This window comes from Nannospalax galili, unplaced genomic scaffold (assembly GCF_000622305.1).
Source record: "Nannospalax galili isolate Female #2095 unplaced genomic scaffold, S.galili_v1.0 scaffold529, whole genome shotgun sequence".
In the NCBI taxonomy this organism is placed as follows: domain Eukaryota; kingdom Metazoa; phylum Chordata; class Mammalia; order Rodentia; family Spalacidae; genus Nannospalax; species Nannospalax galili.
The window spans coordinates 473,477-491,876 of record NW_008360309.1 but is presented as its reverse complement, the minus strand read 5'-3'; the positions used below and the strand labels follow the sequence as shown (position 1 = coordinate 491,876).

The window sequence follows — 18,400 nt, the reverse complement described above, 5'->3', positions numbered from 1 at the left end:
GGGCGCTCACACAGGCTCTCCTCCTAACAAGAGCTACAAGCAACACGCCACACCAACATGAGCAGCAAGGTCCCGGAGGAGCGCCGCTTCCTCAGGTCAGCCTGAGGGTGGACGGGCTGGAGGCTAGGGCATGACTGGGATGGGTCCGAGAGTCCAGCTGTAGCGCATGCAGGCGTATTGGAAGCTGAGTTGCCCAGGAAACCTCATCTCAGGGAGATTCTAAGCTCTCTGTCTTTAAGGCCTTATCTCACCCCCAGACCCTGGGTCTCCAGCACCAGATTGCCATCTGCAGCCAGCTGAGCTGCTCCTCAGACTAGCGTTGCTATCCTGGTCCAGGGGAGGAAGCTCAGGCCTGGTGTGTGTATAAGGGGGGAGGGGGTTTGGGGACAGAGTTTGCAGTCAGTGTCTGGAGTTAGCATCCATGGCTGTGTTCGACACCTCTTGTTCTTCTGTGCCCTCTGCCTAATGAGGGACCACAGATAGGCTGTAGACCTCAGTGTAAACCACGTTTACCCAGCAGCCCCTGCCACTGTAGTTCAGCCCCTTGCAAAGGCAGATGGTATACAGGGGAGGTAAGTGTTCTGAAGCAGCTGTAACTTCACTGGCCAAGGGGCCTCAGACACCTGCTGAGGAGAAACGGGGCTCCATGAGGCAAGTAGGAAGGGAGCTGGGGGAAGAGAGGGATATGGTTGGGGGTATCATGAGGGGCTTGGAGTTATGCTAAGGCTCTTAGTATCCTTTGAGCACTGGAAGTCATAGAAGGGTCAGGGTGTAGGGTTGTGACCCTGGTTCATTTGGGGGCACAGAGGTTATGTATGCAGATAACCAGATGGGCAATGATGGTGGAGGTGTTAGGAAAGTGCAGCAGAGGGAGCTGGGATACCTTGGCCTGAAGGTTCATTGCCCTTCTAGAAGCAATTTGGAATTGTCAGGCCCAGTTCCTTTTTGACCTAGGCAGTTTCAGTACTGGATCTGGAAAGGAAATATGAGTCTTCCAGCCTCTCTCCCAGGAGCTGAAGTTGGACAAGAAAGATACCCCCTTCCCCAATAATGGAGCCTCCCAACAGTAGATGGGCTGCCCTACCTCCCCACTGGTTCTCATCTTCACTCTACCCACCAAGACCAATGCTGTCCCCTGATCAGGCTGCTCCCCAGAATTCCTCTCTGTCCCCACTGTCACTCTAGACACCAGTAAGGAAGTTCCAGGTGAAGAAAAGGGAATAGGTGGTCCCCCTATCACTACCCCTCCCCTGCAGAGGTAGCAGCCAGGACTCCCAGACAAGAGTGAGGGGTTAAGCCATGCTGCAGCTTTCCCACTGCCTCTCCACAGACCCGTGTACATGTGTGTGCATGCATGTATAGGACAGAGGTTTCACCATATTTTTTTAAACTGTCTCTCACTGAACCTGGAGCTCACTGATTGGCTAGACTGACTAACCAGTGAGTTCTTAACTTCCTGTCTCCACCTCCCCAGCACTTAGATTATAGTCATACCTGTCCAGGCTTTTGCTTTTTAAATAGGGTTCTGGGATTAAACTCAGGCCCTCATGCTTGCATGCAAGCACTTTACCAACTAAACCATCTTCCAGCCCTCGACTGACTTGTTTTTTTGTTTTTAAAAATATTTTTATTTTAGCTGGGCGTGGTGGTGCACACCTTTAATCCCAGCACTCAGGAGACAGAGGCAGGCAGATTTTTGTGAGTTCAAGGCCAGCATGGTCAGTTGGAGCTACAGGGAGACCCTGTCTCAAAAAGACAAAAAAAAATTTATGTGTGTGAGTGAGTATATTGCCTGCATGTATGTAAGTGTACCTGTGTCATGCAATGCCCACAGAGGCCAGAAGAGGGCGTTGGATCCCCTGGAACTGGAATTAAGCATGGTTGTTAGCCTCCATGTCAGTGCTGGGAACTGAAGAACTGAATCCGGGTCCTCTGTAAGCAGCCAGTGCTCTTAACTGCTAAGCCATCTCTCCAGCCCCCTGACTTGTTTTTGAGACAATCTTGCCTTGTGGGCAAGCTAGCCTGAAATTTTTGAGAGTCCTGCTTCAGCCTCCCAGATGCTGGGGTTCAGGTGTGTACTGCTGTGCCCAGGCCTCACCTCACAATGGAATGCACCATACTGTATGTGCTGGGCATGCAGCCAGCACATTCTTCATCCAGCTCTACCACCACAAGCTCTGTTTTCCATTCCCTGTCCTTGTCCTTCGAATGGGATTCCTCCTGCCCTGTACCTGGGCTCCACTATCTTCCTGACCCAGAGGGTCTTCCTGATAGTGTTTCTCAGTGTGACACTGAACCCCTGCTTCATCACCACACTCCTTATTTCTGTCCCCAGCTGTTTCTGCCCAGACTTATTCTAGGTGTCTTGCTGTGTTACCTCTGTCAGTGTTCCTGGCTTCCTTCCAGGATGCCCTGCCTGACATCTGTCTCACAGCAGGTGTAGTCTTTGACCCTCCAGTCCCCAGTAGGAAGGGAAAGGACCCTGGGAAGGGAAGAGGGCTGCTGGCACCAAGTCTAGACCCTGTCCTTTTGCCCCAACCCCTGATCCTGAAATGAGATTACACACACTGTACCCTGTCACCAAATGTAAGCTCCTTGGAAGTACCTGGTGAGGGCTGGCTTGGTTCTTGCACGTAGAAGTGCCCAGCACTTGCTCTATTGCAATGCCATTACTATCTTAAAATTCATTTTGTTTTGTTTTGTTTTTTTGCGACAGGGTCTCACTGTACCTAGTTGACCTGGAGCTCACTATGTAAACCAGGCTGGCCTTGAACTCACAGATCTGCCTGCCTCTGCCTCTTGAGTGCTGGGATTAAAGGCTGTGCCAAGAGGCCCAGCCTTTTATTTCAATGCTGGGTCATGGAACCCAGGGCCTCCTGCTTACCAGGTGCTCCACTCAACTACACTCCTAGCCCTAAATTCCTAATGATTTTTAGACAGGTGCCCATAAATTATTTAAGCTGCTCTTGCCTTCAGTTTTTCTAGAGGTGTGGTGGAGAGAAACTCCAGCAGTGACTCAGTCAAGTGGTAGAGCCTTGACAGCCCAGCAGCCCCATCTCTCCGGCCACAGATATCTTAATTTCATTGCCCTTGGAGAACGGCCACCAAAAGGCCTCAGATGAAGGTTTCTAGTCTATTTCCCTTAGCTACCAAACTCCTGCAGCCTTCCAGAAAGCCCACTTTCACAGCCCAATTCTTATCTGTCCCCTGCAGAGTCCTGGAGTTTCCTCCATTATTTTCTGTGTAATCTCCCCATCAAAGTCCTTTAAGGCTGGGTGCCATGGGTACACCTGGAACCCCATCATTCAGAAATCTGAGGCAAGAAGATCAGGAGTCAGGAGTTCAAGGACAGCATGGGCTGTGTAATGAGACTATCTCAAACAAAAAAGTCTTTCACTCTTCATTGCCCTTCCTGGGCTCCTGCCTTGCTGTCTGAATTAGGTTCAGCCGCTCAGCTTTGGGGCAGTAATAAAACCACTCTGAGCATCTGCACTCACCTTCTACCACCACAGGATGCATTTGCCTCAGGCTTCTGCCACCGTGCAACCCCTTTCTTGTGAAATGGAGACAATGAGCCAGAGATGATGGACCCCAGCTCTGGGCTGGAGAAATGCTGGGGGCTTTGGGGTAGGGACTAGAAGATGGCTTCAGATCCTGATGCATCTGAGCTGCCCTCTCCAGGTCTCATCTCCTGCCTGCGTCTCTGAGTGTGTCTCCCCTCCATTCTCCCTCAGCTTGGCAGAGGCGGCTGCCCTGGAGCGGGAGCTGCTGGAAGAGTACTGCTTTGGGCGCCAGCAGCTGGTGGAACTGTGCGGGTATGCCAGTGCAGTGGCGGTGACCAAGGTACCTGACAGCAACAGCCAAGCTGGGACTCTTGAATTCCTGGTGGCCAGGAGCTTCCACCTTCCACAAGCTCCCCTTGCTCAGGGCTACCTCAATCCTGCTCTCAGGTGGGGAAACTGAGGCACAGAGAGCTCACTGTTGGAACAGGCCAGAGACCCCAGGCCTAGACTATCAGAGAAGGCAGACCAGGGTCCCAGGGTGGGACTGAGCCCTAGAAATTCAGACTTGGAGTCCTTCTGTGTTATCGCTTGCCTCCTTTTGCCCCTTGAGCACCCCAAACTCTCCCTAGGGGAAACAGGTCCAGAGGCAGGGCAAGGGCACCCTCATAGGGTACAAAGCAGAGCTGAATCCAGGTGTATACAGTTCTGCTAACCCCTCCCCACCCCCAGAGGATAGGGATCAATGACACAAGAGGTGCTTGCAGTGAGGCCCACCAAGCTGGGCCTCAGGGTCCTCCACAAACAGGACAATTTGGTCATAAACACAGAAGCCCCAAGGGAAGATTCTGAGTAGAGCCTAGCTCATGTGTCTCACCTCGCCCTTTTTAAAATCTTTCATTTATTTGTGTGTATGTTGGCCTCCGAGTATGCCATGGTACGCGTGTGGGGGTCAGTCCTCCACCTTGGGGGACTCAGTTCTTCCAACATGGATATTGGAGATCGAAGTCAGACTTGGCGGCAAGCGCCTTTACTCGCTGAGCCATCTTGCCAGCTCCCCACGCACCTGTTTTGAGTCCTCAGCTTAGGCCGAATGCGTGGCGGCTCAGTTTGTCATGCCACCCAGCACTTGGGAGGCTGAGGCAGAACTGCTGCAAGTTCAGGGCCAGCCTGTACTACAGGAGACCCTGCCAGTCTCCGACAGAAACAAGACAGATAGGAAAGAGGAAAATGTGAAGTCAGGAGAGGGGCGGAGACGAACCCACGGAGGCGCTGCGCTTGGCGGTTAGCGAAGCCCCCTTTCAGGCTCGCCCCACTTTGCACTGGAAACTTGGGGGACTCTCCGCGGGGAAAGTGGAAAAAATACCTGCAGAGCGCTCGGTGTAAACAAACCTGAGTCGCGCTGGGTAGAGCCCATCTGTGTCCTGGCCCCGCCCCCTCGGCCTCAGTTTCCCCAGAGATAGCGGCCCGCTGTGCTTTGTCGCAGGCGTTCCCTTTGCCATCGCTGTCGCGCAAGCAGAGGACCGTGCTGGTTGTATGTGGCCCGGAGCAGAACGGCGCGGTGGGGCTGGCGTGTGCCCGACACCTACGTGTGTTTGTGAGTAGATGGGCCCGGTGCGGGGACGAAACGGCGAAGTCCCGCCGCACGCCGTCACCGGGCCCCGATTCCCCCAGGAGTACCAGCCCAGCGTCTTCTCCCCCGCGCGCCCGGCGGACCCTCTGCACCGCGACCTGACCACGCAGTGCGAGAAAATGGACATCCCCTTCCTGTCCTTCCTGCCCGCGGAGGTCAGCCGCGCCCACCCTGCCCCCGCCCCATCCGGCCCCGCGGGTGACCCCGAACCCTAGAGAGACCTCGCCCCGTCCCGCAGGTGCGACTTATCGACGACGCCTACGGGCTGGTGGTGGACGCAGTGCTGGGCCCCGGAGTGCGGCCGGCGGAGGCGGGCGGCCCCTGCGCACGTGCGCTGACCACGATGAAGCGCCTCTCCATCCCGCTCGTGAGCCTGGACGTCCCCTCAGGCACGGGGCCCGGCGTTTCATACCAGCCTGTTTCCCCGTCTTCCCCCTCCAGTGTCAGTTTCCTTTTCTACTCCAGTCTCAGTCGTCTCCTCCTGTTTTGCCCCCGGCCTCAGTTTCCCCCATTTGCTTCCTCCAGCCTCAGTTTCCACCGTATGGACGGAGTACCCTCCCTGACCGAGGGTCACACCCATCCCAAGGATGGGAAAGACACAGGAGGCCACCCAGGTGACCCCGAATCCCCTCTTGCCCTGTCCAGCCCAGCGGCCCTGCTGGCCCGCCATTGGCCCTGCTGACGGGGCAGCCGTGAACTCACTAGGCAGAGGCCACATCCGGTGGGCCCAGCGGGTGTCCCCAGCTTGAGGATTCCCAGTACAGGAATGTCTAGTCCGAGGGGGAAGGCAGCAGGTGGTCAGGGCAGAGACCCCGTCAGGTTAGAGGCTCAAGGACCTCTAATGGGGATGTGGGGGGCTGAGAACCAAGGAGCCCTAAGTCTGAGGGAGTTGCTGGCGATTTCCGGTTAGTGCCAGAGGCAGAAGAGAAGGCCTAGTCCGCAAGTGAAGACTCCTGGATGGTTCGGGTGGGCGTGGCGTCCTGCCAAGTCTAAGGCTGGGTCCTCCTGAGAACCGACACCCCAATCAGAGGGAAAAACCCAGTCAGAGGGGGGAGGTCGCGGGTTTGAGTAGGGGTGGGGACCTGACGAGGTGGGAGGCTGGGGTCCGGCCAGGGTCTGGGGGTGGGGAAGGAGTCAGCCATCAGAGGGCCGCGACTGAGTCTGCGGGCCAGGAGGAGGTGGAAACGGGGAGGTCGGAGGGCGGAGGATTGGTTCTACGGTCAGCAGGTCTAACCGCGACCCACGTGTCGGCGCGCAGAGGAACAGGAAGGGAAGGCAGGGCAGACCCCAGTGCGGGGGCGGCGGTCCCAGCTCTCCTCCTCCCGCCCAGGCTGGGACGCCCAGGCTGGCGGCGATGTGGAGGACGCGCTGCAGCCCGACGTGCTGGTGTCGCTCGCAGCGCCCAAGAGCTGCGCTCGCCGCTTCTCCGGGCGCCACCACTTCGTGGCCGGCAGGTTCGTCCCAGACGAGGTGCGCCGCAAGTTTGCCCTGCGTCTGCCGGAATACTCGGGCACCGACTGCGTGGCCGCGCTGTGACCGTGGCGTGCTCTGAGACCTGCACCAATAAACGTCTCCACCTCTGCCTCCGCCTCTTGTGCGCCCGGCCGCCGCGGGGTGGGCGGACGGAGGGGGAACCCTCGGGTCCTGGGGAGGGGAGTTGAGTGGTCGAGCTTCCTAGAAAGGAGGGTAGACTCAGGTGAGACTTCCAGACTGCGGGGAGGTGGCCCAGAGTCGATAGGAAGGAAGTTAGATATGAGCTAGAACTTCCAGCCGCCTAAAGCACCAAGCAGTCAAGCTTCAGGTTCAAGTCCAAGGGGGCCTGAGATCCAGTTGTCAAGGAGGAGGGGGAACTCGGGACACCGGCCAGCCCGAGAGCCGAGGCACAACAAGACGCGCCTGGGGAGAAGGAAGGGGGCGGCGACCCCGTGTGGTTGCATAGGGGCGTGGCTTGGTAGAGGAGGGCTTGTGGTCACGTCCCGCCCCCATCAGTCCCTCACATCCTCCAGATCTGCTCGGTCGGACCCTAGCTAACTGCAGAGCCGGGCCGCTATCCCCGACGTTCCGACCTGGCGATGGCGTCCCCGCTGCCCCTGCTCTGTCTCTGCGTAGTCGGAGGGTACCTGGCGGGAGCGCGAGGTGAGGCACCGGAAGCGCAGGCGCACGAGGAGGGGGTAACAAGGGACCGCAAGCGCTGCCTGGGGTGCGGGCGACCGAGCCCCTTCCATCCTCCACGAAGTGGCGCCAGGAAGGTGACATGCACCTTCCTCAGTCAGGCCCAGCCTTTGAACCCTAAATCGCCAGGTCTCCCAACCTGAGCCAAGAGGTCACAGCTGTCCCCACAGCACGGCCACGCAGTCGGTGCCCGAGTGTTCCGGCAGGCGCGGGACTGGTGACTGACCTATTTATCAAGAGACTGAGTGAGGCTCCAGGAGGAAGGAATTCGTCTGAAGTCACCCCCTCTCATGTCATCTTGGACGGCTGAAGGCCAGAGGAGCCAGCTATACCAAGGACTTTTCTGCTGGCACCTTGTACCCCACATAAAAGGACGGAAGGGACTTCCAGGCAGAGAATGCAGCCGTCCGCGGGTGGACGCGACTAAACTTGTGTTTTATGAACTAGGCTGGGAGGGGTAGAGAGCGAGACACAGTCCCCAAGGCCAAGGAGTTGGGGTTGAAGAGGTTCAGGGTTACTCATGGGAAGGCTTCCTGGAGGGGGTGGCGCTGCAGTGCTCAGGGCTAGAGCTGGGGCCTCTCAGACCTCAGTTTTCTCCCCTGTGAGACCGGGTGGTTTCCAGAGGACTACAGCCTTCTCACTCCTCGCCCCCACACAGACGCCACCCTGGCCAAGGAGCCCAGCGCGGCAGCCTGGAGTCTGCAAGGACCGGCACCAAACCCCGCCCAGCCCTCGTCAGCCCTGGAGGACTGGGACGGTGAGTCTTCTGTGCTGTGGGCCCGTGTAACCTGAGCCCGGGTGGGGGGAGAGACCGGTGGGAGGCAGGGACTGGGGCTCAGCACGCGGTTCCCACAGAGGCCAGCGAGTGGACGTCCTGGTTCAACGTGGACCACCCGGGAGGAGACGGCGACTTCGAGAGCCTAGCCGCCGTCCGCTTCTACTACGGGCCGGCGCGCGTATGTCCGCGGCCACTGGCGCTGGAGGCGCGCACCACCGACTGGGCGCTGCCGGCCGCCGTGGGCGAGCGCATACACTCCGACCCCACGCGCGGTTTCTGGTGCCTCAACCGCGAGCAGCCGCGCGGCCGCCGCTGCTCCAACTACCACGTGCGCTTCCGCTGCCCTCTGGGTGAGGTCCGGGCGCGTGGTGGGTGTATCCTGAGCGGGCGAGGAGAGGAGCTTGTGAGCATGGGCAGGGCAGGGCAGGGGAAGGGCTACCCTGAGGAACAATGCCAGGTGAAGAGCAGCCCTTGTGATGGGCGGGGCCTGAGTGTGCACTGAGGCAGGATTGTGTAGCGGTGGCTTGGGAGGCACGTGCACAAGCGGTAAGGGGTGGAGTGGTTTTGCTGGCAGGAGCTGGGCCCAAGTAAAAGGTAGAATTGTAGCAGATCAGTATCCCCTTTGGTCATCGGGAACAGCTCCGTGCTAGTGGACGTCTTGTGCCCCATTGTATTTAGGACAGAGCGGGGACGGCAGGGCTAACCTGGAGCGCACCTGGCAGGGAGACCGGGCGCTACCTGTGCATCCTGGGGAGCCAGAATGGGCTCTGTGCAAGACCACTGTCTGCTTGTGCGCCTGGCTTGCGTGGAGTATATGTGGGGGGAGGAGACTTGCATAGTCCAGGAAGCCCGGTGCCCTGGGATTGCAGCCCCACCTCATCTCTTTCTTTGCTCCGCAGAGGCCTCGTGGGGAGCGTGGGGCCCGTGGAGTCTCTGCTCCAAGAGCTGCGGGCCAGGCCGTCGCTTGCGGCGCCGTAGCTGTCAAGGCTCGTCTGGGGATGCCTGTTTAGGGAGCCCCCAGGAAGCTCAGAAGTGTGTGCGGCCTCGATGCCCAGGTAGGGGGCGGGGACTACATAAAGAATAGCCTAGAAGGGGTGGGGGGTAAAAGGGACTCTGAAAGGCAGGGCCTGGAGAGAAGCCAGGCTTGTAAAGGGTGGAGCCTGGGCTCAGGGCTCTAACTTTGGCGTCCCTTTCCTCCTGTGCCAATTGGACCATACCTGTACACATCTGTACACTTTCTGGGGTGGGGGTGGTAATGAGGATGTAACCCCAGGTCCTGCACACGTTAGGCAAGACTGCACATATGGACGGTGGATGCTGAGAGGGTTGCACGAAGGCAGGCATGGACAAATCTGAGCGGACTCGTCCCTGGAATACACAGCCATTCCCGTGTGCAGACAAGCTAATTCTATACTTGAGATACATGAGTGCACCATTCACAGCCCTCCTTCCCCCTCGTCCTGTTCGACCATGCAGACACACACTCACACCCTAGCAGACACGATGTCCAGGCCCTCCCAAGGCCAGACACCAGGCCAGCCAGGAGGCTACTGGAAATTCCACTTGGGCCTGGGCGCCACAAACAAGGTCTGCAGACATGGGGGGGGGGCTGCACAGGGTGGGGGCATGAAATGGCCAATGAGGGGGTCCCCACCCCACTCTGCCTGGCTCTGCCTTGCCAGTGCCTCTGCCCTCAAGTTTCCACTGGAATTTTCCATTTTGTAGAAAGGCAGCAGGATTGGAAGGGAGGCTGATGTTGTTCACCCAAGACAGCCCCTGCCTAGGCTTTTCTTCAGGAAGAGGCCTCTAATCTTTTGAGAATCAGCTTCTCTGGTCCCCTCCTGGTTCAGACCTGCTCCAGCTCTGTCTTCCAGCTCTCTCAAGCCCAGCCACACTGCAGCTCCAGCAGAGTGATATGGGAGGGTTTATGTTTGTTGAATAACTGAATGCAAAGCTCTCCCTAAGAAGGCCTCTGATCCTGTCACCTCTGTGTTTCCCTAGGGTGTAGCTCTGACACCTGTGGGTGTCCTGATGACATCCTCTTGGGCTCAGTGGTCACCCCATCTGGGCGACCGCTACCAGGAGCCAGGGTCTCCTTACGAACCCGACCTGGCACCATAGCTACCAGTGATGCCCATGGAAATTTCCGGGTGTCTGGAGTCTGCGCTGGCAGCCAGGCCAATGTCAGCGCCCAGATGGATGGGTTCTCTGCAGGCATGGCCCGGGCCCATGCCAATGGCTCCAATTCTGCTGTGGTCACCATTGTCCTTGAAAAGTTAGGTGAGTGTCCTTGAAGCCAAGAACATGGGGGTGTGGCAGGGAGGGGGAAACAAGATATGATTCAGTTTTGCTAGTATAAGATGAGGCAGGTCATTCCTGAAAGGAGTAAAGGAAAGGTCCCCCAAGGAAACTGGGGTGTAGCAGGGTCATGAGCTTGGACAATTTTGATCCCTCCTCAGGGAAGCCATACCTGGTAAAGCACCCTGAGTCCCAGGTTCAAGAGACTGGTCAGAATGTGACTTTTTGCTGCAAGGCCTCGGGAACTCCCATGCCCAAGAAGTATTCCTGGTGAGTGAATGTCCCAACTAAGGGACCTCATGCAGCTCTGGGTTACATATGTGCCTATTGGTTCAAAGGCCTTTGAGAATCCTGGGTGTGGTGACACATGCCTGTGATTCCAGGATTCAGGAGGCTGAGGCAGGAGGATTGCTAGTAAATTTGAGGCCAGTGGGATACACAGGGAGGCTCTTTTCCAAAAGAAGAAAAACAAAGGACTGATGGGGCGTATTTGTCTCAAAATAAAAATAAACACACACACACACACACACACACAGAGACACACACACACACAGTAGGAGTGGATAGAGAACACCGGGCGAGTACAACGAGGACACACTAAAACACCGCCGCCAGCCCGTGCCTATTGGTTCAAAGGCCTTTGAGAATCCTGGGTGTGGTGACACATGCCTGTGATTCCAGGATTCAGGAGGCTGAGGCAGGAGGATTGCTAGTAAATTTGAGGCCAGTGGGATACACAGGGAGGCTCTTTTCCAAAAGAAGAAAAACAAAGGACTGATGGGGCGTATTTGTCTCAAAATAAAAATAAACACACACACACACACACACACTAGGAGTGGATGCCAAACTGAGGGCAGGTACAAAGAGGCCACACTAGAACACCGCAGCCAGCTCCCTAGCAAGGGAAGGGGGCTGAACCCAGGACAGTCACTCTCTGCCACTGTCCCCTGGAGACAGATGCAGTCTGACACCCCCCACACACACACATTCCAAGTATCTCTGCATTGTTGACCACCTACTACCCTCTCCAGGTTTCACAATGGAACCCTGTTGGACAGACGCAAATATGGGTCTGGGCCGTACCTGGAGCTCTCAGGGCTTCGTGAGGACCAGGCTGGAGAGTACCACTGCAAAGCGTGGAACGAGGCAGGTGCTGTGCGCTCCCGCACTGCCCTGCTCACGGTGCTTGGTGAGCCACCCCCTGGCCTGACCCTAACCCTGACCCCGACCCCAGTGCCCAACCTCAGACTCCCTGCCTTGACTGGGATGTGTCCCTGCTCCCCAGCACCCGGTTGGCCGGCCTGCGACCCCCGACCTCTGGTACACTTGATCAAGCTTCCAGATGACTGCAGCCAGCCCGGCGGTGGCCCTGAGTATCTGGACGTGGGCCTGTGTGCAGACACACGCTGCCCCGGCCCTGAGGGCTCCGGTCCTCGATGTGGGGACGCGGGCTCACGCTGCTGCTCCGTGCTGCGCCTGGAAAATATGGACATCAGCTGCTCAGGCTACGTGCTCCCAGTGAAGGTGGTGGCCGAGTGTGGTTGTCGCAAGTGCCTGCCCCGTCGGGGGCTGGTGCGGGGGCACTTGGTGGCTGCAGACTCCGGGGAGCCCCTGCGCTTCGCCAGCATCCTTCTAGGCCGTGCGCCCATCGGCTTCACCTCCTACCAAGGCGACTTCACCATCGAGGTACCGCCGGCCACCGAACGCCTGGTGGTGACCTTCGTGGACCCGCGTGGCGATTTCGTGGACAGTGTCCGCGTGCTGCCCTTTGACCCTCGCGGCGCCGGCGTGTACCACGAGGTCCGCGCACTGCGCAAGGCAGCCACGGTGCTGCTGGACGCGGAACTTGGCGGTGCAATCCCGCTAGGCGGCGGGGAGAAGGCTGGGGCGCCCGCGATGGGCGAGCTGGTTTTGCCGCCCCGGGCCTTCCGCCACCCCGACGGCCGTCCGTACGCGGGTCCCGTGGAGGCGCGTATTACCTTTGTGGACCCCCGAGACCTGGCATCCGCAACCGCGGCGCCTAGCGACCTGCGCTTCGTGGACGGCTCGGGCGAGTTGGCACCGCTGCGCACCTACGGCATGTTCTCCGTGGACCTGCGCGCGCCCGGCTACGCCGAGCAGCTGCACGCGGCGCATGCGGCCGTCCGCGTGGCCGCCGAGCATGTGCGCATGCCGGGCCATGCCGAGGCGCTAGCGCTGTGGTCCCTGGACCCCGAGACAGGCCTGTGGGAAGAAGAAGGGGAGCGGGAGGAGCGGGGAAGACGCTTCCGTCGCGAGCAGGTTGCGGCCGCGCGCGTGCGTAGGGAGGAGCGCGCATTCCTTGTGGGCGCGCTCACCGTGCGCGAGCGCCGCCTGTTCAACCTGGACGTGCCGGAGCGGCGCCGCTGCTTCGTGAAGGTTCGCGCCTATGGCACCGACCGCTTCGCGCCCGCCGAGCAGGTGCAGGGCGTGGTAGTGACGCTGCTCAACCTGGAGCCCGCGCCCGGCTTCGAAGCCAACCCACGTGCGTGGGGCCGCTTCGACAGTGCGGTCACGGGGCCCAACGGCGCGTGCGTGCCTGCCTTCTGCGACGCGGAGCGACCCGACGCCTACACGGCGCTGGTGACAGCGGTGCTGGGCGGTGAAGAGCTGGAGGCTGCGCCGTCGCGGCCACGAGCGATCGCGGCCACCGTGGGCGTGACGCAGCCCTACCTGGATCGCCTTGGCTACCGGCGCACTGATCACGACGACCCCGCGTTCAAGCGCACTGGCTTCCGTGTGAATCTGGCGCGGCCGCGCGTGGGCCGCGAGTCGGAGACGCGCGGGCCCGTGTACCCGTGGCGCCGCCTGCGCGACTGCGAGGACGCGCCGGTCACCGACAATCACTTCCGCTTCTCGCGCGTGGAAGCCGACAAGTATGAGTACGACGTGGTACCGTTCCGCGAGGGCGCGCCCGCCTCGTGGACCGGCGACCTGCTGGCCTGGTGGCCCAATCCGCAGGAGTTCCGGGCGTGCTTCCTGAAGGTGCGACTGCAGGGCCCGCAGGAGTACGTGGTGCGCTCGCACAACGCGGGTGGCACCCACGCGGACACGCGCGGTCGCCTCTACGGGCTGCGCGACACCCGCAGCGTGCGCGACCCGGAGCACCCCGGAGCCTCCGCCGCTTGCGTGGAGTTCAAGTGCGGCGGCATGCTGTTCGACCAGCGCCAGGTGGACAGGACGCTGGTGACCGTGACCCCACAGGGCAGCTGTCGCCGCGTGGCCGTCAACACGCTCCTGCAGGACTACTTGGCCCGGCACCCGCCCCCCGCGCCCGAGGATGACTCTGCCGCCTTCACCATGCTCGCCCCTCTGGACGCCCTGGGCCACAACTACGGCGTCTACACCGTCACGGACCAGAGCCCGCGGCTAGCCAAAGAAATCGCCATAGGCCGCTGCTTCGACGGCTCCTCAGACGGCTTCTCCCGGGAGATGAAAGCAGACGCGGGTACAGCGGTCACTTTCCAGTGCCGGGAGCCCCCCGCCAGGCCGAGCCTCTTCCAGCGGCTTCTGGAGAATCCTGCATCCGCTCTGGGCGACATCCGCAGAGAGATGGGCCAGGCCACCCGGGAGGCCGGAGTTGCCCAAGCCCAGGCTGGGGACACAGGTGCCCTCGTTGTGCGCCCAGGACAGTGATCTGACCCACGACCTCACTGCCCTGCCTCGCTTTGGATTTATATTCTCTGGAAATTCTCTGCCCCCTTGGTCCCCAGACACCCGCCAGGTCACCAGGTTCCTGGGGCTGCTTCCCTCCTGCCCCTGCCCAGAATTTAGTCAAGGCAAAAACTGGGGCATCTGGCAACAGCGTTGAGCAGGCAGCTGTGGCTCTGTGACTAGAGGCAGCGAGGGTCCAGCCGTGGGTGGAGCCGCGGTGGTTCAGCTGAGGCCTGGGCCTCATTCCTGTCCAGTGCCATAGGCTCCTAGGCCTTGTCCTTTTATTTCAAATATCTCTCTTGTTCATGAGCTTTGTGGGGTTCCCTGCCTGAGCCTTCGCGCTGAGGTTATATTTATTGAAATAAAACCCCAACAGGTGGCTGGTTGTAAGTGGGTGTGAGTAGGAGTCTAGTTTGGCCCCGTGGAATACAGGGAAGGCTGGTCTTGGGGTCCCATGTAGGGGAAACTGGGGCTGCAGGGAAAGAACTCCATGGTGCTTGGGAATGTCCTCAGGGGTTTGGGGCAGGTGCTATGGGCTCAATTAAAAATGCTTTCTTTCCAACCCATGGTTGTCATTTGAAAGGGCTGCAGACTGGGGCTGCACCCCCAGGTTCAGGACTGATCTGAGGCTGGGCAGCTTTGATGTTGCAGGCTTGTGATCCTAGCACTGGGAGACTTGAGATCCAGGCCAGAAAACTGGAACCCACCAAAAAAGGAGAAAGGGCTTAGAATAGCACACCGAGTCCTGTGTGCCAGCAGCTAGGAAACTCTGTGGTATGGCACACTAGTGTCAGGTGCCGGGCTCAGAGGGTGTAGCACGTGTATGTAGAGTCACCTAGCTGAGGCCCTGGCCTCTTGGCATCTGGGCCTGGCTATGGGACCAGAACTGCAGGACAAGGAGGGGCTCTGGCAAGGAGCACCTGGGATGGGCAGCACCCACCACTGCCTGGGACATCCACCATTCCCTGGCTCCTCAGCAGGGGTGACTGTCCTGCCCTGGGTCTAGTCCAGGTAAGGCCAGGCCACACCTTAGCCAGTCACCAGCCCATGGCTCCCTAGCCCCAAAGAAATGGGAAATCTGGATGTGACAGAATCCTGATTTGCTCACACACTGTGGGCCGGTGTGGCCAGACTCTTCACAGCACACTGATCACACACTCATTTTCTAGACATCATGAGTTCCCACAGGAGTAGGGGCTCCTGAGTGGCCCCTCACCCTGCAACACCTACCCTGGATCTTTGGCCCTGGTGGGGGGTTATGAGAGGAGGAGGTGTTTTTGATTTGAGACCTCAAACTCATCAGGTAGTTGAAGATGATCCTGAACTCCTGCTTCCACTTCTTGAGTGCTGGGAACATAAACCTGGAAACACCAGGTTTCTGAGTTACTGGGGGTGGAACCCAGGGTTTTGTACATGCTAGGCAGGCACTCTACCAACTGAGCTGCAGCCCCAGCCCCAAGGAGGAGGGTCCTGCACCTACCTGATTCCCCACAGGGGGAGTCCTGCCAGGATGTGGTGACCCCCCTTACCAGGAGCATGCTGGGAGCTCTACACACTCCATTAGCCACCAGACAGATTTTGGCAACTGTGCGGACCCATGAGAGCTGGGGCAACAGCACACATCAGAAGCCCCAAATGCTCAGAGTCAGCCCCTGTGCACCTCTACCCCCAAAGGTCCCCATTCCTGCTGTACCCAAGACTGCTCAAGCCCTGGACACTCCCAAGCTACCCTGCATGGGGCATACCCCCGCCTAGGCCATCTTCCCAACACCACAAGCAGGTTTCCTGTACCCTGAGGACGACATGGGGCTTGGAGGGACAAGAAGAAGCTGGGATGACCAGGCATGCAGGCCCTGGTCTCTAAGGATGAGCTAGGGCTCTTTGGGAACCCTAAATGACAGGAGGGACAGAGAGACCTGTTCATCCTTAGCCCTAGTCAGGGCTGCCTGGGGGAGTCCAAGGCGTGGCCACCATGACTCCCAGCAGGCCTGTGGAGCCTGCCAGAGAGTCCAGGACCTGATGAGGTGTCAGGTCCTCGGGCCAAATACCTTTCATTGACAAAGTGTTTGGCCTTCTCTTGCTGCCAGCCCGGTTTGGGGTGGGGGGGCTGGCTTGGATCTGGCCCCTTCACTAGGGTGGGGTGGGGTCAGTGGCAGCCCCCAGAGTCCCCTCTCAAGCTGGGCCGGGAGGCCCATGGGGCCCTTCCCCTCTTGGACCATTCAGGAGGACACCATTTACTCCCAGTTTCCACATGAAGAAACTGAGGCCCCAAGAGAAACGAGCACCCCTAAGCTGTCAGCCGGCCTGCCCTCATTCTACCCTAGTGCCGAGTCCACTCCTCCCTCTTGGAACCTCAGACATGACTTCTGGAAAATCCATCACCAACCCCCCAGTAGGGCTGCCAGGACACGCCCCTTGGCCAGGAGGCAGGGACCCCCCCCCCAAAGACCCAGCTCCCACCACCCCAAGGTCAGTTCAGGGCACAGGAGGCCCAATGTCCCGCCCCCGGCATTTTAGACTTTATAATTTTAGAACCAGGGTTCTTAAAATTCCTCACACCATGGCAGAAAGGAAAATCTTGGACCAGTAAAATGCTTAAAACAAGTCTGAAAACAGCAGAATCAAAAAGGGAAGCGGCCAAAATGGATAGGCTCTGGGCAGCAGTCCTGGACACCATTAAGGATGTTTAATGTACAGATAGTGACCTGGGGTCCCAAGCTTTGCTTTTAGGGAGAATGACTGTTTTGGCCCCATTTTACAGCTGAAAGCTCTCACTTAGGGTCACACAGCTAGTGTGTGGCACACCACATGCTGAGGGACATAGCAACTGGATGGTTTTTGTCTGTTTTGAGACAGTGTCATGTAGTCCAGACTGGCCTCAAATTCAACACAAGGATGAAGAGGACCCTGAACTTCTGATCTTCCTACTTCTGTGTCCCCAGTACTAGGAGGACAGCTGTGAACTACCAGCTAGGAACTGGGTCTTGAAGGGTGTGGAGGAGTTTGCCGGAGAGGTGACAGAGGATGGGTGTTGCAGGCTGCTGGAAAAAATGTTTACAAAGGCCAGAGGGAAACCTTAGGCAGGCAGGAGACAGGGAGGGGGGCAGGGCTTCAATACCCAGCAAGGAACCTCCAGAGTCAATGGGAAGCCAGCGTTTCACTGGAGGGAGAGGGTCATACGATTTATTTTTTCTTTCTTTTCTTTCTGTGTGCACATGATATGTATGTATGGACATGTGTGTACCACACCATGTGTGTAGTGGTCAGAGAACAACTTGGAGGAGTCAGTTCTCTCCTTCCTCCTTATCTGGGTTCTGGGGACTGAACTCAGGCCCTCAGGCTTGGACAGCAAGTGTCTTTACCTATGGAACCATCTCACTGGTCCAGTCTTGAGTTACACGATTTCTCATGACAGATCTGCTCCCAGCTAGATTTAGCTTTTTGGAGGAGCTTCTTTGGTGGCACTGGGGTCTGTTTCTCCTATGTGACCCAGAGCCCCCTCCTCTACCATCTCAGTCCTGGCCAACATCCCTGGCTCCTCTGTAGGGACCTCGTGGGCCTGGTGCGGCCACCCACCACTTCCCTGAGTCTGTCTCTCTCATCAGTCTTGGAGGTGGGTCTGACCCAGTCTCAGACAGCCTGGCGGGGCCCTGGCCTCAGTCATTGGAGATGTGGGGGCATCGCTGGGGAAACCAGTCCATGTGAAGCTTTGGGGAAGGAATGGAGGCCTGATGCAGCCCTGGCAGGTGGTGGGGAGAGGACTAACATGGAGGAGCAAGGGAGGGCTAACTGTCAGAGTGGACGCAGGGAGACAGACATAGCCCCACCCAGGGCCACTGCCCAGGTCACAGAGCCAATGTGTCAGTCAAAGCCAGCCTGCCTGTCATAAGGACTGAGGTCAGGCTGTCCTCACCACACCCTGTCTCTGTCCCTTACAGTCAGAGATTCCCCTCTTTAATACTCAGCACCTTCTTGTCACCCAGTCAGTGACTTTCACCCTGGGGTACCTGCAAATGCACTAAGCAGGACCTGGGTTCTTTCAGGTCACAGGAGGACCAGCATGGTGTCCTGTGCCACAGGACCACGTCCCACCTGTGCCTGCACCACCATAGCTGCTCTAGCCTGGGATGATGGGTTGCCTGCCTCAGGCCCTGCCCTCAGACTTATCCTACAGAGGTCCAGCTTCCCACAGTTGGGTGTGCTGGGCATGTCCCACCCTCTCAGGGCCCCAGGAGGAGTGGACTGGGGAGCCACAGACCCCTGAGATTCTAGCCACTTTTGCACTGGAGGCTTGAATCCCTCCCTGTGCTGACTCAGCCCAGGACCACACCGCCAAACCTCAGCTAT

The 18,400-nt window shown here is 58.6% G+C and overlaps 2 protein-coding genes across 10 annotated transcripts; both read left to right on the top strand.

Annotated features, from left to right (window-relative positions):
- The first annotated feature begins 20 nt into the window (after positions 1 to 20).
- On the top strand, positions 21 to 6,710 carry Yjefn3 (YjeF N-terminal domain containing 3). Of its 9 annotated transcripts, XM_008824466.2 has the most exons (6): positions 21 to 95; positions 3,735 to 3,843; positions 4,987 to 5,097; positions 5,175 to 5,288; positions 5,372 to 5,522; positions 6,464 to 6,710. In XM_008824466.2, exons 1-6 carry the CDS (start codon positions 58 to 60, stop codon positions 6,667 to 6,669), a joined length of 729 nt encoding a protein of 242 aa, XP_008822688.1. In that variant the 5' UTR covers positions 21 to 57; the 3' UTR covers positions 6,670 to 6,710. The 9 variants fall into 9 exon arrangements, 7 of the variants coding, with proteins under 7 accessions (XP_008822688.1, XP_029415218.1, XP_029415219.1 ...); XM_029559358.1 differs by having other exon boundaries at positions 5,372 to 6,578; XR_003848009.1 differs by lacking the exon at positions 21 to 95 and having other exon boundaries at positions 3,005 to 3,843; positions 5,372 to 6,038; positions 6,464 to 6,595.
- Positions 6,711 to 7,104: 394 nt separating this feature from the next.
- Cilp2 (cartilage intermediate layer protein 2) lies at positions 7,105 to 14,615 on the top strand. Its single transcript, XM_008824679.2, has 8 exons — positions 7,105 to 7,269; positions 7,964 to 8,062; positions 8,161 to 8,433; positions 8,983 to 9,138; positions 10,085 to 10,363; positions 10,543 to 10,651; positions 11,413 to 11,570; positions 11,667 to 14,615. Exons 1-8 carry the CDS (start codon positions 7,206 to 7,208, stop codon positions 14,033 to 14,035), a joined length of 3,507 nt encoding a protein of 1,168 aa, XP_008822901.1. The 5' UTR covers positions 7,105 to 7,205; the 3' UTR covers positions 14,036 to 14,615.
- Positions 14,616 to 18,400: the final 3,785 nt, after the last annotated feature.